Source organism: Mytilus californianus, unplaced genomic scaffold, assembly GCF_021869535.1.
Source record: "Mytilus californianus isolate M0D057914Y unplaced genomic scaffold, xbMytCali1.0.p SCAF_11, whole genome shotgun sequence".
Classification (NCBI taxonomy): domain Eukaryota; kingdom Metazoa; phylum Mollusca; class Bivalvia; order Mytilida; family Mytilidae; genus Mytilus; species Mytilus californianus.
Genome location: NW_026262593.1, coordinates 54,251,894 through 54,270,620, shown reverse-complemented (window position 1 = coordinate 54,270,620; position 18,727 = coordinate 54,251,894). Strand labels below are relative to the sequence as shown.

Here is an 18,727-nt window from a genome sequence, read left to right as displayed (position 1 = left end):
AAACAGACATGTTTCTATAGCAACAAAAGAACTGTTTATTCTGGTACCCCCACTAACCTCAGCTCTATAGTAAGATGAACTGGAGCACTGATTAGTCAGACCATTACACCAACATGCCAGACATCCCTGCTGATTACTTTGGTCCAAGTAAAAATAGCCATCTTTACATGTGTTACATCGCAGACCTCTAACATAGGACTAAAAAGAAGAAAAAAGTGTTACAACATAAATATTTAAATGAATGATTGATTGATCTTTGGTTATTTAACATCCAGTGGCAAATATTTCATGAATGTTCAGGACGAGATTAAATTAACAATGAATACAACAGGTAGGTCCTGTTATAGAGGCCATCACGCATGAAGGTGTGGTAAATTTGGACTGCCACAAGAAAATGAAGGTATATTGGATAGGAACAGAAATTTTGCCTTCCAACAGGCCACCTACGGACCCCTCAAAGAGTTGTTGCAAGGGTTTTTAATATGCACAGAGCATGGCACTCTCTCTACAGGAGGCATCAAATTTAAGTTAATGACCCAATTCTGAACAGACGCCCTGCCCCCACTTGGGTGAAGGTTTTACTGTATTATCTAAATTTTAATTATTAAAAAACATCAATTTTTTTTTCAAAAGCATATTTGAATGTATAATATAAAAAAAATACATCAAGAAATATAGGATTAAGTGGGCAAAATTTTTAAATCCTTTGCCTAGGAAAAAGCCTGAAGGTTTTAAATTGCAAATACCATTCATAAGAATACAGTCACTAACCTTACACTGGCACTGTAGATTGTTAGGATCACACTGTGTGTTAGGAACTGTTCCCCTGCTGTCGCAATTACAATCTGGTCCTGGTATAAAAAAAAATAAAAGAAAATATAATTCAGGCAGTATTTCCTCTAGTCTTAAAACATTTCCCTTTTAAGAGCTTTTTTAACTTATAATTTTTTTTTAATTTTTTTACATTGGTTTAAAATATTAAAACAATAACTTTTAGCTCACTTTATTTTTCATTTAAGAAAAAATTTCAATATTAAAAATTCAAAGCAATACACCAAAAAGATTTTCTGACTGAAATTATGTGTTTTCAACTAAAATCATATACTGTAAATTCAGAAATTATTGCGAGGTTTTTATTAATGCGAGTAGTGCGACTGGGTTAGTATCGCAATAATAATAACTCTCATTCTGATATCTGATATATGCATCTGTATGCAGAATTTCCTGAAATCGCAATAATTAATCTCGCATTATTGTCCATTCTTCATAAATCGCAATAATAAATGCACGCAATAATTTCTGAATTTACAGTAATTGTTAACCATTATTCTTGTAAGAGCTCAGTTCTATTTTAAATCTATGAAGAGCTGGCTGAAACAGTTAGAAATAGAATCAAAGTGCTTGTGAGCACTAGTACTGAAAGGGTAAAGATTGCTTTCATTTTGCAATTTTGTGAATTTAAAATAAAACATTGAATTGTAATTAGCTAGGCAAATTCTAAAATTTGAGTTGGTGTTATCTTTCTTTGTTCATGATTGTACATTATAGTTGAGCCTATTTTTATAACAGATTCATACGCCATGTCCCCACTTATGTAATTTTCAATAAAGAAAAGTTTTTTGACATGTGTGGTATTTCAAATACACATCATATTGTAACTTGAATATTTAAGTATAACATAGCATCAATAAATTGCTTGACTGACTGGATAGGATCCAAAGAATGATCGCTTCACTGCACTATTTTGTGTGAACTATCAAAGGTAGTGATAAACCTTGGAAGATTTAATATCAAGTCTGGACCATAGGGTTTTGCTTGCATTTCATGCAATCTTTACCCAAAAATATTGAACAGAACAACACACCACACAAACAATTGACTCCTAACAGAATACCTTTTAAATCTTATTCCAATTTTTACTTACCAACTGGTCCAATTTTACAGTAATCTCCTGGTCTTAGTGGGTTACCAGTATAGCCTTGTATACAGCTGAAAGGTTAAAAGTTCAGTAAGTTAAAGCTGATAAATTTCAGATTTTACAATTGGGGATTTTGTTTTACCTAAATCAAATAAACTTGTGATTAAAAAAATAAAGAGGTAACTTAGCAATAATGATTTACGCTTTTTAATTTTAAAGATGCCTGAAATTTTATAGATATCTTTTGGTATTTATTCTGCGTTTTGGGGCTATTCATTAATAGATACTCTTCCTTTACTTTTACTTATACTATGGATATACATATTTTTGTGGGTACCAATTTTTCGTGGATTGAGTAAAAATCTTAGCTTTGCTGATATTTGAATTTGTGATTTTGCAAAAGTCTGCATACAAGATTATTGAAAATTTGTACTTCATTGAATATTTAAATTTGTGATTCACCTATTCCTGCAAAATGCACAAAAATTGATATCCCACGAATAATAATGAATCCAAAGTAATTGAAATACAATGTAAGTACCCACTATTGGCAATGTTGAAACATACTGCTAAGAGGAGGGTTAGGAGGGGGCATCATCCCAAATTCCCTCATCATTAAAGGCCCAATCCTGACGTCCTGAAAAAGGTTCTTCCACCCCTCTGCTTATATTATATATTTACCTTTCACATCTCCTGCCTGTGTGACCTGCAGGACAAGCAGTACATGTTACCTGGCCATCACTGGATAACTCACAAACTGGACTGAATCTGAATTAAAATGCTAATGATTTGTAGGAAAAGAATTCTCAATTTAACAACTCTAAACACGTTTCAGTAATTCTAATAAACTAAATTCTACTGCCAAAAATAAACTTCAGAACAGCCTTTGATCAGCATATATTTCAAATGAAGCTATCTCCATTTGACAGTGTTCTTTATCTTACAGTTTTTTAGCCACAATTCCAACAAAAGCAATTTTCAAATTTTTCTATTCAACAAATGCAAGTACAAGATTTTACTACATAAGTGATTATTTGACTGTTTATATTTTTCAAAGTTTTCTTATGCATTAATGGCTAATTTCTGCAGCTCATTCACAAATAAACAGTCTGCGAGAACATAATTTATTTATTAGTTGTTATTAGCTTTGAACTAGTTTTCAGTAACTATGAGTACTCTTATTTCGGTGCTTTGCTTTTATTGTTTTTAAGTTAGTTGTTTTTGTGCCTCATACCAATCCTTTGAGTAAAGGTAATTGCTACTGATTTTTACTGTTTGTTCTTATGTTGTGCTATTACACCACTGTCCAAGGTTAGGGGAGGGCTGAGCGCTCACAAACATGTTCAACCCAGCCACATTCTATATGTGCCTGTCCAAAGTCAGGAGTCTGCAGTTCAGCAGTTGTTGTTGGTTCATGTCCATCATGTTTGTTTTTCATAAATTGTTTTGTTATAAATTAAGCCGTTGGTTTTCTTGTTATGAATTGTTTCACATTTTTCATGTTGTGGCCTTTTATAGCCAACATATGGTATGGGTGTTTTTCTCATTGTTCAAGGCCGTACGGTGGCCTATAATTACTTGCATCCACTTCATTTGAACTTTGGTGGAAAGTTGTCTCATTGGCAATCAAACCACATCTCCATATTTTTAAAGTGGTTGCTATTGTTTGTCATATAGATATAAGAAGATGTGGTATGAGTGCCAATGAGACAACTGTCCATCAAAGTCAAAATTTATAAAAATTAAACCATTATAGGTAAAAGTATAGTCTTCAACACAGAGCCTTGGCTCACACCAAATAGTAAGCTATAAAGGGCCCCAAAATTACTAGTGTAAAACCATTCAAACGGGAAAACCAACGGTCTAATCCATATAAAAAACGAGAAACGCAAAACACTTACTTATGAACCACATCAACAAACGACAACTACTGAACATCAGATTCCTGACTTAGGACAGGTGCAAACAAATGCAGCGGGTTTAAACGTTTTAATGGTACCAAACCTTCACCCTTTTTCTGAAACAATAGTGTAACATCACATATGTCTATATTTCTCATCTTTTGTCATTATACTCAAAATTCTCAAATAACATTTGTCTTTTAGGAAAAAGTTGTTCGACCAAAAATTTGAGCATCAAACAATCTGAATATTGATAAAATACAGGCCAATAGATGCTACCATTACTGCCTATAATATAATGTGGGTGGGTAAATGGGTGTATTCAATGTTTTCTAAAAATAAGGTTCAAAGTTCATCTACTCACTGATTTGGAGATTCTGTAAGAGGACATGGACATGGTTGACATGAGGTTGGAGATCCTCCTCTAGCATCACCATAGAAACCTGGGGCACATCTCTCACAAAAATCACCTTCTGTATTGTGTTGACAGTTCTATAAATAGATTCATTTGTGATGCATTATTTTCTGCTAGTAAAGTACCATTCATTTCACACTTTTCAAAACTTCTCAAAATTTGTGATAAAGTTCTATATTACTACTATAAAGTTATTCAATGTACAGTCTTAGGACAAAAATGTTTCAATTATTGCAAGAACCTGTAGACTTTTCATTCAATTAGGTCAAGAAATAACTTCAGGAGAATTTTTATTAAAAAAATGTTTTTCTATGAAATATATAGCAGAATTTTCAAATTCTGAAACATTTTTTACCTCTGACTGTTGCAAAGTACTTTTTATTTTTTTCTATCTCAACATTATGTTATAGTAAAATAAGTATGACAATTGCGTTTTATTTTGGACATAAATCTTAATATGGTAACTTCTACAGATTTTTAGACAAAAAAGTTTGTCAGTAAAAAAAAATTAATCTGCCCCTACCTTGCACGTTCCTGTCTCTGGATCACACTCACTGGAATGTCTGTTACACTGACAAGGTTCACATAAGCCGAGGTATAATCCACCTCCTGTCCTAGTATACCCAACATCACAATCCTAAAAAAAAATTATAAGAATACTGTTAATTCAGAAAAAAAGTATAACAAAAATACCAAAATTCCAAGGTAAATTCAAAAAGGGGAAGTCCATAAAAACTAACAAAATCAAACGTTATCAATCAAAGGAGCCTGTGAAAAACAACTGTCATATTTCTGACTTGGTACAGACATTTTCTGAAGAAAATGGTGGGTTAAACCCAGTTTGATAGCTAGCCTAACCTCCCACTTGAATTAGTTGTTTATAGTTCCCTTATATTGACAAAATTGAATGAGCTACCCAAACAGACATAGTAGGTAAATGTGTCAGACAATAATTGGGATCCAGCAGCCGAAACTGTGTAAACATACATCACAAATGACTAAAAAATTATAATAAACTTTATCATTTTATCTTGCTCATCTAATCAGCCAATTAATATAATACAAGTTAAATATGGTTGATTTTTAAGTACATGTAAAGCAGTTGGCAAATGTACATTAGGACTGAAGAGTAAAGCAGTTGTTTGAGGCAAGGTATCTGGGACTTATATCTTTGGTCCCAGAAGTTAAGCCTGAATTAAAACAGTCTGTCTACACTTATCTTAGTAAAACAAGTCTAATACACTTATCAATTTGTGTTTTTTTTATCTATGATATACAAGACTGCACTGTTTTCATAATCAAATTTTAAAAAACAAACAACTTTGTTTTTCTGCCATTGGTGTGTGTGTGTGTCTGGATTGGGGTTTTACAAGCTTAGCCAGATAGTCTCAATAATTTAAATAAAATTAGGGTACTTTCATCATCATCTGTTAACTAACCTCACAGGACAATCCTTTGTAACCAGTTGGACAAGCACATTGTTCAACAGCATAGGCCCTGTCTAATCTGGTATCCCTGTCTTCTGCTATGTCCATAATTACATCACGGATACTGCAATCAAATTTTTAAATATTAAAAGCTTTGAAAAATATATTTTCCATGTTTTTGTGTATTGCCTTAAAATGTGCATTGCATTAAACAAATACATGTAATGTACGAGTATATTGTATAAAGCATCAATTTGTTCAGATACTAAGATAAACTAGAAAATTGTGAGCAGAGGTCACAATTTCATACCCCAACCCAATTAAAAAAAAGATATTGCAAAATCCATGTTTTTTGGTTACATGTCTATGACATTTTTTGCTATGGGAAAACCCAAAATAAAATATAAGTGCAAAATGCATAAGATGCTAAAGATTCTATGAAAATTTAATTGAAATCTAGACTATGGTTAAAGAGGATTTGTAGATAAATAATGTCATTCAACAATCAACTCTTACAGTGACCTAATAACACAAGTATTGTAACCTTGGAAATGTCTGGGGAAATACACGAATTTGAAAGTCGTCGATTGCCATTCAACCTCTGATGCTTTAAGATTTCTAATATTTTGCTTCAAGCACCCCTGACAATAATGATTTTTTCTAAAATGGTATATTGTGCATTCTAACATGACGTTCTTCAAACGCTTTGAGTACACACCCGTGGTAAAATATGAATATATTGTTTGGGCTGTTCCAATCGTACTCCCGCGTCATATGTTTTTTTATGAATGAGCTACCCGACGTCATAGAACGATGACGTAAGAATATAAGCATTTTACGGGAAAATACACGCTTGTGAAACCGAAAATCATCACAACAGGGAAACGTAAACAAACGATGCAAAAATGTGTTATATAAGCCATTTTTTGTATACATATAAGACATATAAGTACAATTATCATTTAGATTCATCCAAACCTATCTAAATATGTTATTGTAAATAGTTTGAGCATGTCATTTATTCAGTTTGCTCCGGTCTTTTACGTCAATTTAGTAGTGCGTTTATTTATGGGAACGGCAAATAATGCCTTCATCTCGAGCGCTTCGATCCAAAACAATTGCCGTATTTGTCCTATTAGAATCGAAATAATTCATGGGGGCTTGAATATATCGTGATTTTACCACGGGTTGTCCCTTTATGCCGATTTTTTTCCCCTCGCTTTCGCTCAGGGTAAAATATTTGTCATAAAGGGCCAACCCGTGGTAAAATCACGATATATTCAAGCCCCCATGAATTATTTCTTAATCAAATCAATGCAGTATTTTGAAATTACTCATCAAAGATACCAGCGACTCTTTTCACAAAAAATCTTACGATTAAAATTGATCGTAAGTTATACTGAAATGTGTATGACTTACGAGTATTTTTACTCTTAAGATTTTTTGTGAAAAGAGCCGCTGGCTTTTAATTTGGTATGCCAGACCACTTTTTATCTACAGAAAGAATCATCAGTGGCCCTCTAATCAAAACTGATGGCATGCCAAAACAAATACAAAGCTGAAGAGTATTAAAAACTGAAAAATTATGAGCAAGTTTGTATGTACCTTGCAGAGTCTGTGTCTCTTGTAAAGGTAGCTCTGATCAGTAAGGCACTAACATCAGCTAAAGCCATTAACAAGAATTCTCTAGTGGCAGGCTCTCCATCTGGTCTTGTCCAAAATTGCTGCAATGATCATAAATCAATGTCACAAACATGTTTAACCAGTGCCACATTCTTTATGTGCCTGTCCCAAGTCAGGAGCCTGTAGTTTGATGATTGTCGACAGTTCATGTCTGTTATATTTGTTTTTACGTAAATTGTTTTGTTTAAAATTAGGCCGTTAATTTTCTCGCTTAAATTTCACATTTTTTTACATCAGGGCCTTTTATAGCAGACTATACTGTATGGGGTTTTTCTCATTGTTGAAGGTACTACGGTTGCCTATTATTGCTTTCATCCACTTCATTTGAACTTTGGTGGATAGATGTCTCATTGGCAATCACACCACATCTCCTTATCTTTATAATGATAAAATATAAAAGTTCTTGGAAATTTCATTGATTTCTCCATCTGTATCTGTTTTTCTTTGACTCCCTCTTTGGATTGAAAGATTATTAGGGGCCAGCTGAGCACCACCACCGGGTGCGGGATTTTCTCGCTGCATTGAAGATCCATTGGTGGCCTTCGGCTGTTATCTGCTCTTTGGTTGGGTTGTTGTCTCTTTGACATATTCCCCATTTTCATTCTCAATTTTTTTATCTATTTGGTTATCCTATAGTTGTTAACATCCACATTATTTGGAATCTAGTGGATAGATGTCTCAATGGCAATCATATCACATCTTCTTATTTTTATATAAAACAATTAGATTTTTTTCCAATGATCAAGAATTGAAGTTCTTGGAATTTCCATAGCTTTTGTTATCTGTATTCTTATGCCTCAATCTTTGTAATCAGAGATATTCATAGCATATTGTTTTATTTCAAATAAATTATTGTTTACAAAATCAGTTATCTTTTTATTTAATGCAATTTTCTAAATTAACTTTCCTTTTTTTTTAATGAAAACAATTTAAACCAGATAATATTTAAAGTTATTGTAGTACAAAATCAGTTCTGTTTTTAATTAATACAATCTGTTAAATTAACTTTTCATAAATCTTCAAAAAATTAAAAGCAATTTAAACCAGATAACATTTCAAGTTTCAAGTTATTGCAGTAGATAAAAACTTCATGAATATCCTGCTTTAAGGTACCCCTTCTGAAAATTTACCTCATATAATGGCACTTTGTATACTGCAGGTGTATTTGATGTTGGAGCAGTCTTGTCTTTGTAAACTAATGTTATATCGTTTCCCTGAAAACAGAAATTAAACCATAAAAGATAAATAATAAAAAGAGTATATCATTGATGAGATGACTCAAACCCATGTACTTAAAATTGTGAACTGTTTCTTTTCTTTTTTTAAGTTTTGTTCTTCAGTAAAGCTACTTATTTTTATTATACCAGGCCTTTCATAGCTTACTTTACTGCTGTTGATGTCATTATAATACAATGTCCTTCTACTATGTATATAAGGCAATACAAAAAAATGGTGTGTAATGTCCATAAAATAAACAGGTATTTTCTTGGTGCCCTGATCCTGTTATGAGCCAACCAATAATTGCAAAGGTAATTTGTTACCATGTTTAAAAAGGATGACTTTTTTTTCCTAAAATGAATTGTACCCCATTTTTTTCACTGCAACACAATTAATTTTAGTATTTTTGCAGCTGAAAGCAAAATTGCATTTTGAACTGATTCTACTTACACTTATTTCTACCAGGGGAGCAGCAGTGTCCTGTGGACTGGTATCCAGTCCAGGTCTGTAGCTGATCACAAAGTTAAGATTCCCACCATAAGATGTCACCTGTAATAGACATATGATTGATTATTTTTTTGCATGCATTTCACATTAAAAAAAAAATGCTACAAGAGCTTTTGCTCACTAATGATATTAACCCCCTAAAAGTATCTGGTAAACAAAATGATAATTAGCAATGGATGTGAATATTACATCACAAGGTAAATGATGATGATTGATGGATGCTTATAAACGTCCAGCTGCAAATTAATATGCATATTCAGGAAGAGAACATGTTTATGTAATATAAATAGTAACCCTGCTTTGTACTAGACTGACATGCTGAGCCGGATTTTTAACGTGCTAGTTCACAAGGTAACAGTCCACAGGAAGACATGTCACCTTACCCGGACTAATTATTCTGACTCTGAGCCGACCAATCTTTTCTCTTACTCCTTAATACCGCATAATTTGAGGAGAAGCAGCAAATACCAATTTATAGTCTTTGGCTTGACTAGGCAAGGGTTCGAACCCAAGACCTCCCGCACTCGTGGCAAACATAACAGGGTAGAACATCCTATCATGAAGCTTTATACCAGATGTCATTCATTTCAATATTATCATAATTATAAATTAGATGTTTACAAAACTTTGAATTGCTCAAAATAGTAAGGATTTTTCTATCCCAGAAATAGATTATCTCAGCTGCATTTGGCAAAATCTTTCAAAATTATGCATCCTCAATGCTCTTCAACTTTGTATCTTATTTGGCCTTTTTGATTCAAGCGTCACTAATTAGTCTTTTGTAAATGAAACAGGCCTCTGGCGTACAAAATTATAAGCAAAGTATCTTTTATGAGTTTTTGTTTTATTATTAGGTATTTTGATATTAAATGTATTATGTTTAACTTGTGCATAAACCATGTTAAATTTTTTCCATGAAACGAATGAAATATTTGTCATCAGCCCATTTATTATCAAAATGAATAAACAAACAAAAAAAAGATTTACCTTATCACCCAAGAACCTCTGAGGCAGTGACCAATAATATACTCTCTGTGGTAGTGTGTTAAATCTTCTGTAGACCAGCTCTCTGACATTGCTGTTAACAGTAAAACCATCTGTGGTTGGTTCTTCTCGCTGAGCAATATCAACCAATGAAAATCCTTGTCTGTCTCTAGTGAAGGATGCTCCAATCTATCAAATATATGTCATGTATAAAATTATTTACCTGATAAAAGTGTAATTTTTGCATTTAGTATAGATACTGTGGATTCATTAACATTTTAGAGGTTCTTAAATTTAAGTGGATTTCGAGGGTATAGACGAAAACTTTTTAGTGGTCAATAAATTATAAATTCTAAATAGTATTGTATGCAGAATTTGTTAAAACTACGAAATCAAAGTATCCACCAGAATAAATTAAATCACAGCTCAAAATAGGAAAAAGTAAAATAACAAAAATACCAAGCTCCTAGGAAAATTCAAAACTGAAAGTCCCTTATCAATTGGCAAAATCAAAACCTCAACTACATCAAACGAATGGAAAACAGTTGTCATATTCCTGACTTGGTACAGGCATTTCCTTATGTAGAAAATGGTGGATTAAACCTCTCACTTGTATGACAGTCGCATAAAATTCCATTAAATTGAAAACAATGTGTGAACAGAAAGATTCATAGCAGCCAAATTTGTTGGAGGTTTTAACATTGTCTGAGCAAAATTTTATTTAAAACATTAGTAATTGGAAAACTAAATTAAAGAAACTCTCCCATTACCGAAACAATAATGCCAAGGTTTCGACATGATAGTCCTATTGACTGTTCTCTGATTGGACAAGTAAAAACATTCTCAAACTATTAGAAATACAGAATTTCTCATGAACTCTTTGTGCCCCTAATCAATGACTTAAAATGGGGTATCATTAACCTAGTGAACTAGATAATTTATTATAATAGTTCACAGTTTTCCCCCGCTAAGTATAAAAGCCAATCAGATTAAGGTTGTTTGCTAACATATACCCGAGTACAAATATCTTACCTGGGCCCTATTCCTCAGGGTACTGGTTCACTGTTGAGTCACACCAATACAGAAATAAATATTTTACCTGGGCCCTAATCCAGAAGGTACTGGTACACTATTGAGTCACACCCATACAGAAATAAATATCTTACCTGGGCTCTATTCCAGAAGGTACTGGTCCACTGTTGAGTCACACCCATACAGAAAATTAATATCTTACCTGGGCTATATTCCAGAAGGTACTGGTTCACTGTTGAGTCACACCCATACAGAAATAAATATCTTACCTGGGCTATATTCCAGAAGGTACTGGTCCACTGTTGAGTCACACCCATACAGAAAATAAATATCTTACCTTGGCTATATTCCAGAAGGTACTGGTTCACTGTTGAGTCACACCCATACAGAAATAAATATCTTACCTGGGTCTGATTCCAGAAGGTACTGGTACACTGTTGAGTCACACTCATACAGAAATAAATATCTTACCTGGGTCTGATTCCAGAAGGTACTGGTACACTGTTGAGTCACACTCATACAGAAATAAGTATCTTACCTGGGCTCTATTCCAGAAGGTACTGGTACACTGTCGAGTCACACCCATACAGAAACAAGAGACACAGCCATAGGGATTGTTTACACTCAGATAAAATGTATTTTGTTTACATTGGTCACAATTCCTTCCATACACATTTGTCTAGAAGAGAAAGATGTAAAATGATAGGGTCATTTTAGCTCTTGTGTTCTTAGAATTAGTGTTGAAGTATTATTTGCAGCGGGGGGTTTATTAGGTGACAAATGATATAAAATTCCAAGATATTTTTTTTAGCCAATTATGGGGGCCAAAATCTTTGATTACAAATGATTAGTTAGAATGAAATGACAAAATAATGACAAAAATATACAAAATATCACATGTTAGGATACCCAATATCAAAGACTACATATTGATTTGTATAATTGATAACTATGTAAAATGTGAAATAAAACTCAACTACTCCATGAAATCGTAGGTAAAACATATTTGTTTTTCCTTTGTTTTTTTGGTAGATGAATCAGGCTATTAGTTTTGTATTATTTTACATTTTCTTATGCCATGGCCTTTTGAAGCTTGTAAGCAGTAAAAGTTTTGCAGAATGTTAAAGGCCAAAACTTGACCTATTGTTGTTAAATTCTACTTCATTTTGTCTATGATGGAAAGTTGTCTCATTGGCAATCATAACACATCTTACTATTTTTACATTAAGTTAATATTAAAAAATTTACAACCTTAAATATTAAAAAAATGTTTTTGGTAGATGAATCAGGCTATTAGTTTTGTATTATTTTACATTTTCTTATGCCATGGCCTTTTGAAGCTTGTAAGCAGAAAAGTTTTGCAGAATGTTAAAGGCCAAAACGTGACCTATTGTTGTTAAATTCTACTTCATTTTGTCTATGATGGAAAGTTGTCTCATTGGCAATCATAACACATCTTACTATTTTTACATTAAGTTAATATTAAAAAATTTACAACCTTAAATATTAAAACTAGAGGCTCTCAAGAGCCTGTGTCGCTCACCTGATTCTACTTTGGTTTTGGAAATCATGTAAAAATAGATTAAAATCATAACAGATACCCTAATAATGAGTGAGGTCAAATTTGGTTTAATATTGGTCCTGTAATTTAATAAAAAATCCTGGTGGCCATCTTGAACAGTAAATCGGCAACAAAGTAGCAACACTTAATCAGCACCTCATAAGAAACATTTATGCCATGTTTTGGTTTCATTCCATTCAGTGCACCTCTAGAAGAAGCATTTGTATGTATTTCCCATAGGGTCTTATGTTAAAGGAAGTCCCCCCATTGGCGGCCATCATGGATGAAGGATCAGCTTCAAAGTAACAAGACTTGGTCAGCACCTCAAAAGGAACATGCATGCCATGTTTGGTTTCATTCCATTCAGTGGTTCTTTAAAAGAAGACATTTGTATGTATTTCCCATAGGGTCCTATGTTAAACTAAGTCCACCGCTGGCGTCCATCTTGGATTATGGATCGGCTTCAAAGTAACAACACTCGGTCAGCACCTCATAAGAAACATTCATGCCATGTTTGGTTTCATTCCATTCAGTGGTTCTCTAAAAGAAGACATTTGTATGTATTTCCCATAGGGTCCTATGTTAAACTAAGTCCACCGCTGGCGGCCATCTTGGATGATGGATCCGCTACAAAGTAACAACACTTGGTCAGCACCTCATAAGGAACATTCATGCCATGTTTGGTTTCATTCCATTCAGTGGTTCTCTAAAAGAAGACATTTGTATGTATTTCCCATAGGGTCCTATGTTAAACTAAGTCCACCGCTGGCGGCCATCTTGGATGATGGATCCGCTACAAAGTAACAACACTTGGTCAGCACCTCATAAGGAACATTCATGCCATGTTTGGTTTCATTCCATTCAGTGGTTCTCTAAAAGAAGACATTTGTATGTATTTCCCATAGGGTCCTATGTTAAACTAAGTCCACCGCTGGCGGCCATCTTGGATGATGGATCCGCTACAAAGTAACAACACTTGGTCAGCACCTCATAAGGAACATTCATACCATGTTTGGTTTCATTCCATTCAGTGGTTCTCTAAAAGAAGACATTTGTATGTATTTCCCATAGGGTCCTATGTTAAACTAAGTCCCCCGCTGGCGTCCATCTTGGATTATGGATCGGCTTCAAAGTAACAACACTCGGTCAGCACCTCATAAGAAACATTCATGCCATGTTTGGTTTCATTCCATTCAGTGGTTCTCTAAAAGAAGACATTTGTATGTATTTCCCATAGGGTCCTATGTTAAACCAAGTCCACCGCTGGCGGCCATCTTGGATGATGGATCCGCTACAAAGTAACAACACTTGGTCAGCACCTCATAAGGAACATTCATGCCATGTTTGGTTTCATTGCATTCAGTGGTTCTCTAAAAGAAGACATTTGTATGTATTTCCCATAGGGTCCTATGTTAAACTAAGTCCACCGCTGGCGGCCATCTTGGATGATGGATCGGCTACAAAGTAACAACACTTGGTCAGCACCTCATAAGGAACATTCATGCCATGTTTGGTTTCATTCCATTCAGTGGTTCTCTAGAAGAAGTTCAAAATGTAAAAAGTTTACGCCGACGACGGACGACGACGGACGACGGACGCCAAGTGATGAGAAAAGCTCACTTGGCCCTTCGGGCCAGGTGAGCTAAAAATGTTACCTTGCATGTACATTGTCTGGTAACGGAATCGGGTAGCTGACTTAAACTTCCTCTGGAGTCACACCTCTCTATAAAACAAAAATACTTATGACGAAATATAACTTATAAGTTCCATTGAATTTGGGATTACTGTAAATTCAGAAATTATTTTGAGGTTTTTATTATTCATTTAATGTGACTGGGTGAATATTACAATAATACAAACTTGCCTTCTAATAACTGATACATATTTGACGCAGATTTTTCTGAAATCACAATAATTAATTTCGCATTTTTGTCCATTCTTCAAAAAACACAATAATAAATGCACGTAATAATTTCTGAATTTACAGTATTATTTATTATTCTGATAATTGTAACATGATATACATTGCAAAAATAAATTCACCCAGCTTTTATCTATGAGAGAATTATTTGTATGTAGCATATCTTGAAATTGTAATAATAATTATTATTCCACTGTTTAAACATATTGATAGTTTAATCAATATTTGATTGGTTGAGACTATCCCACGTGTCATTGAACAAATCTTTATATTCCATTCTGAGGATCATATTCCCCTCTGAAATGTCGGGATTACTTCGTGCGACGTTACGCGCGGTTAATGTACATAACGTTTTGAACTTCTTATTCTTCTTAAAATAGCGATAGCAAAAATCATTATCATGTTCAAATTTATTTCAGACGATAAAACAAAAAGACTTATAATTAAATTTTGATCCTTACTGTTAATAAATGGGTATGTCGTGTTTGGTTTGACTTACAAAAACAAGCGGATAAGAAAAAAAATGTATGCAAAATAATATTTAATGTATTGATAGTAAACAAAGCATAGGCAGTGGAATAAAACATTCATTTCCCTTTGCCTCGAGAGATATGAAGATTTGCTCACCCTCGAAAAATCATATTTCCCTCGGGCAGAGCCCTCGTGAAATATGAATATTCTTGGGTGAACAAATCTTCATATCTCCCTCCGGCACGGGAAATAAATGTATAATATCACATTTCTGTTTATTGTTCAAAAATCACAATAATAAATGCACACAGAAATGTCTGAATTTACATTAACTTATTAGGATATAATTCCTTTAGAAAAAATTGTAAATAGCAAGCAGGCGTTCAAATTTATAAATAAAAATATTTCAAAGAGGAATTTCAAGACTACTATTTACTGTGTACGGTGGGTTCATTTATTTCTTCGTATATATCAATTTTTCGCGGATTGAGGAAACACATATTTTTCATTGATAGTTGATTTAGTGGTTTTGCCCTTTTGTGTCGATCGAGGAAACGCATATTTTTCTCTGATATTTGATTTAGCGGTTTTGACAAAGTCTGCATATATTCCTATAGAAAATTTGCAATTCCTTGACCATTTAAAACTATGGTTACCCTGTGTTCATGAAATCCACAAAAATTGGTATCCAACTAATAATAACAGTAAGGATTCTACTTTGTCAAAATTATCTCCCCATTATGCCACCTAGTTTTTATAATCATAAAAATAGAAGCCATTGTAGTGACGACGCGCTATGAATTTAGCTCTTGAAAACCGAATGTATCCATAGTATCATTACGATCCTTATATGCCTGTTGTATTTTAAAAGACAAATGTATCTACTAGCTATTGAGCATCATGTAATGTACTTTTATGCATTTGGTCAACTTAAAACTATTGTCTGATCGGTTGTTAGGGGAAATTTTCAAAAGTTGAAAAATATTTTAAAAAATTCTAATGAAATATTTCGTGGAAGGGCAGAGTTAAAATTTTCAGAGGTTGAAGACTAATTACCCTAGATAACACACAAAAAAATGAAGTTATGCATTTTTAAGATCCACTTGAAAAGTCTGTCGTCAAGTACTTTTAGTAAAAATTTGTTATTTGAACACAACTACTCTGTTGTTATGACTCATTTGAAAGGTATTTCACTTGACACATATATTTAATTTTTTAGTACTGTAAATGTTTAATGTTATTATATCAACCTAGAGCCTAAATATATAAAAAAAACAGAATCTGAAGCGAGATGATGTATCAAATATTTTTCTTTAATACGTTTTCAAGACAGAATAGCCAACTCAAACACGCCTGAACATAAAAAGGTGTACTCGACTTTCTCTTTTCGATGAAATTATTGCCCATTTTGGGGATATTTTCCCAAAAAACTTTCGCTGGGGGCAGAGATGCAAAATTAATGCTTTTAAAAGATCAATCTATTATCTTTCTTAGGATTTTTTTCGGCCGAATTTATGCTTATGCACAAAAAACATCCACATGTATTTGCAACTTACACAATCGACTGTTTTGTGAAAATCTGTCTATAATTTAAATGTTTACAAATATCGCAAAGCTCCATAGCATAATTCAAGTAAAAACACATACATAACACGCATAAAATCCCAAATTAAGCACATTCATTAAACTTTTAAAGCCCATAGAAACAGATGTAAACAATTCAAATTTACCAATTTGGTCTTTTTTACCTTCTCTAAAAAAGAGTTCTATTTCTTTTGTTTAATTTCAACTGGGTTTCCGCCTGATTATGAATCCACAGTATTCATTTCTTCCGATTGGTCTACGTTTTGTGGATGGAAAACAATTTTTTTCCTTACAAAGCAACTTTAAATTTATATTTCTCAAAGTTTCCAAACTCATTTTTTCCCTAACAACAATATCCAAGAAAACTAGTAACTAGTCAATATTAAAAACAGTTCTCAGTATTACAAACCATCACTGATTCGACAATAGTCTCCAACAATTTGTGGATTTCCTACGTAACCCCTAGCACATCTTTCACATCGCCTTCCTTCATAACCTTGAGCGCAGGCTGTACATGTTACCTGTCCATCTCTTCGATCAATCTCACAGGTGGGGCTAAATCTGTAGGATTAAATAGAAATCGTAAAATACTTAAAATGTTTTGTGTGCAGATTAGATGTATCAGGCCATTTTGTACTGATTTTTATAGATTGTTCTTATGTTGTGCTGTTATACTACTGTTCCAGGTTAGGGGAGGGTTGAGTGCTTAAAAGCATGTTTAACCCTACCACAATATATATATATATGCCTTTCCAAAGTCAGAAACCTGTAATTCAATGGCTGTGTTTGGTTGCTGCATGTTTTATTTCATTTATTGTTGTGTTATAAATCAGACCATTTGTTTTTTTTTTCAGTTTGAATTGTTTTACAGTTTTTCATGTCGGGGTCACTATGTATAATAGCTGACTCTAGTGTATTGGTTTTAATTACAGTGAACTATAGTTGCTTATATCCATCCCATTTGGGGTCTGTTGGAAAGTTGTCTTATTGGCAATTGAACCACATCTTCTTTTTTTATGTTACGTATCCTTCTGACATGCACATTGAACATTTCTTAACCTGAGAAAGATCTTATATTATTCAGCCAAATAGGTGAAAAATTTTAAAAACAAGGGACACAAGAAAATTATTGAAAAGTCTTTAAAGAGAGCTTGAAAATCTCATCTTTTGTAAAAAAAATATAAACTTGATACACTTCCTTGGCATAACAAACATCACTGTGACTTTGATTTTAAACTTACTGATTGGTTGAATCTGTGAGTGGACAAGGACATGTGTTACAATCGTTTGGAGTACCCTGAGTGGCATCTCCATAATAACCTCGTGCGCAATTTTCACAGTTATTCCCTTCAGTGTTATGTTGACATGACTGTAAAGAGATTTTGAAAATTATTTTAAAAAAACTCTCTTTTCTCTAATGGTTCTGCATGAAAGAATTAAATAAATAAAACTTTTATGTCTCTGAAAATCATACTTTTTTGTAATATTTTATATATAAACTATATATAACTTTTATTGAATTCAGAAAATTTTCGTTGAATTCAAATGTTATGTTTATGTACAATAATTTCAATGCTATAAATTTCAAACAGTATATTCACTTTACCTCATTTGTATTTTACAAATTGAAATTGTCTCTGGAAGATGTTTGATTAAAACTGGACAATTTTTTTTAATCTTCTTCTTTAAGAAGCATAAAAAGCTTTTTACTCACCCTACACTGACCAGTCAAAGGATTACAATCATTTGAGTGACCGTTACAGCGACACCTTACACAGTTTCCAAGGTATGGTCCATTTCTTACTCGATAGTAACCAACGGCACAATCCTAAAATATAAAAAAGAAATTATTGTAAATTCCAGAAAGAACATTTATTCAACATTATTATTTTCCAGAAAAGAACAGTTATTCAACATTATTATTTTCCAGAAAAGAACATTTATTCAACATTATTTATTTTCCAGAAAAGAACAGTTATTCAACATTTTTCTGTCAAACAAAACTGGACATCAATGCTAATGCCAAAAAAAATTAATTCTGTTTACCTGACTGATCAATTCTTTATTCCCAATAGTACACAATCAATTAAACCTGTGGTGCCGAA

At 33.1% G+C, this 18,727-nt stretch overlaps 1 protein-coding gene across 1 annotated transcript in view; it reads right to left on the bottom strand.

Annotated features, from left to right (window-relative positions):
* The window catches only part of LOC127720330 (basement membrane-specific heparan sulfate proteoglycan core protein-like), a 202,921-nt gene that overhangs the window by 79,077 nt on the left and 105,117 nt on the right, over positions 1–18,727 (bottom strand). The window contains exons 32-47 of the mRNA XM_052226900.1: positions 18,337–18,450; positions 17,864–17,991; positions 17,032–17,183; positions 14,302–14,369; positions 11,624–11,764; positions 10,057–10,242; positions 9,013–9,111; positions 8,475–8,558; positions 7,267–7,385; positions 5,674–5,785; positions 4,758–4,871; positions 4,184–4,311; positions 2,600–2,686; positions 1,925–1,989; positions 772–851; positions 58–198 (exon numbers count right to left, since the gene is read on the bottom strand). Of these exons, the coding sequence (XP_052082860.1) occupies positions 58–198; positions 772–851; positions 1,925–1,989; positions 2,600–2,686; positions 4,184–4,311; positions 4,758–4,871; positions 5,674–5,785; positions 7,267–7,385; positions 8,475–8,558; positions 9,013–9,111; positions 10,057–10,242; positions 11,624–11,764; positions 14,302–14,369; positions 17,032–17,183; positions 17,864–17,991; positions 18,337–18,450 (1,818 nt within the window). The remainder of the gene's footprint in view (positions 1–57; positions 199–771; positions 852–1,924; positions 1,990–2,599; positions 2,687–4,183; positions 4,312–4,757; positions 4,872–5,673; positions 5,786–7,266; positions 7,386–8,474; positions 8,559–9,012; positions 9,112–10,056; positions 10,243–11,623; positions 11,765–14,301; positions 14,370–17,031; positions 17,184–17,863; positions 17,992–18,336; positions 18,451–18,727) is intronic.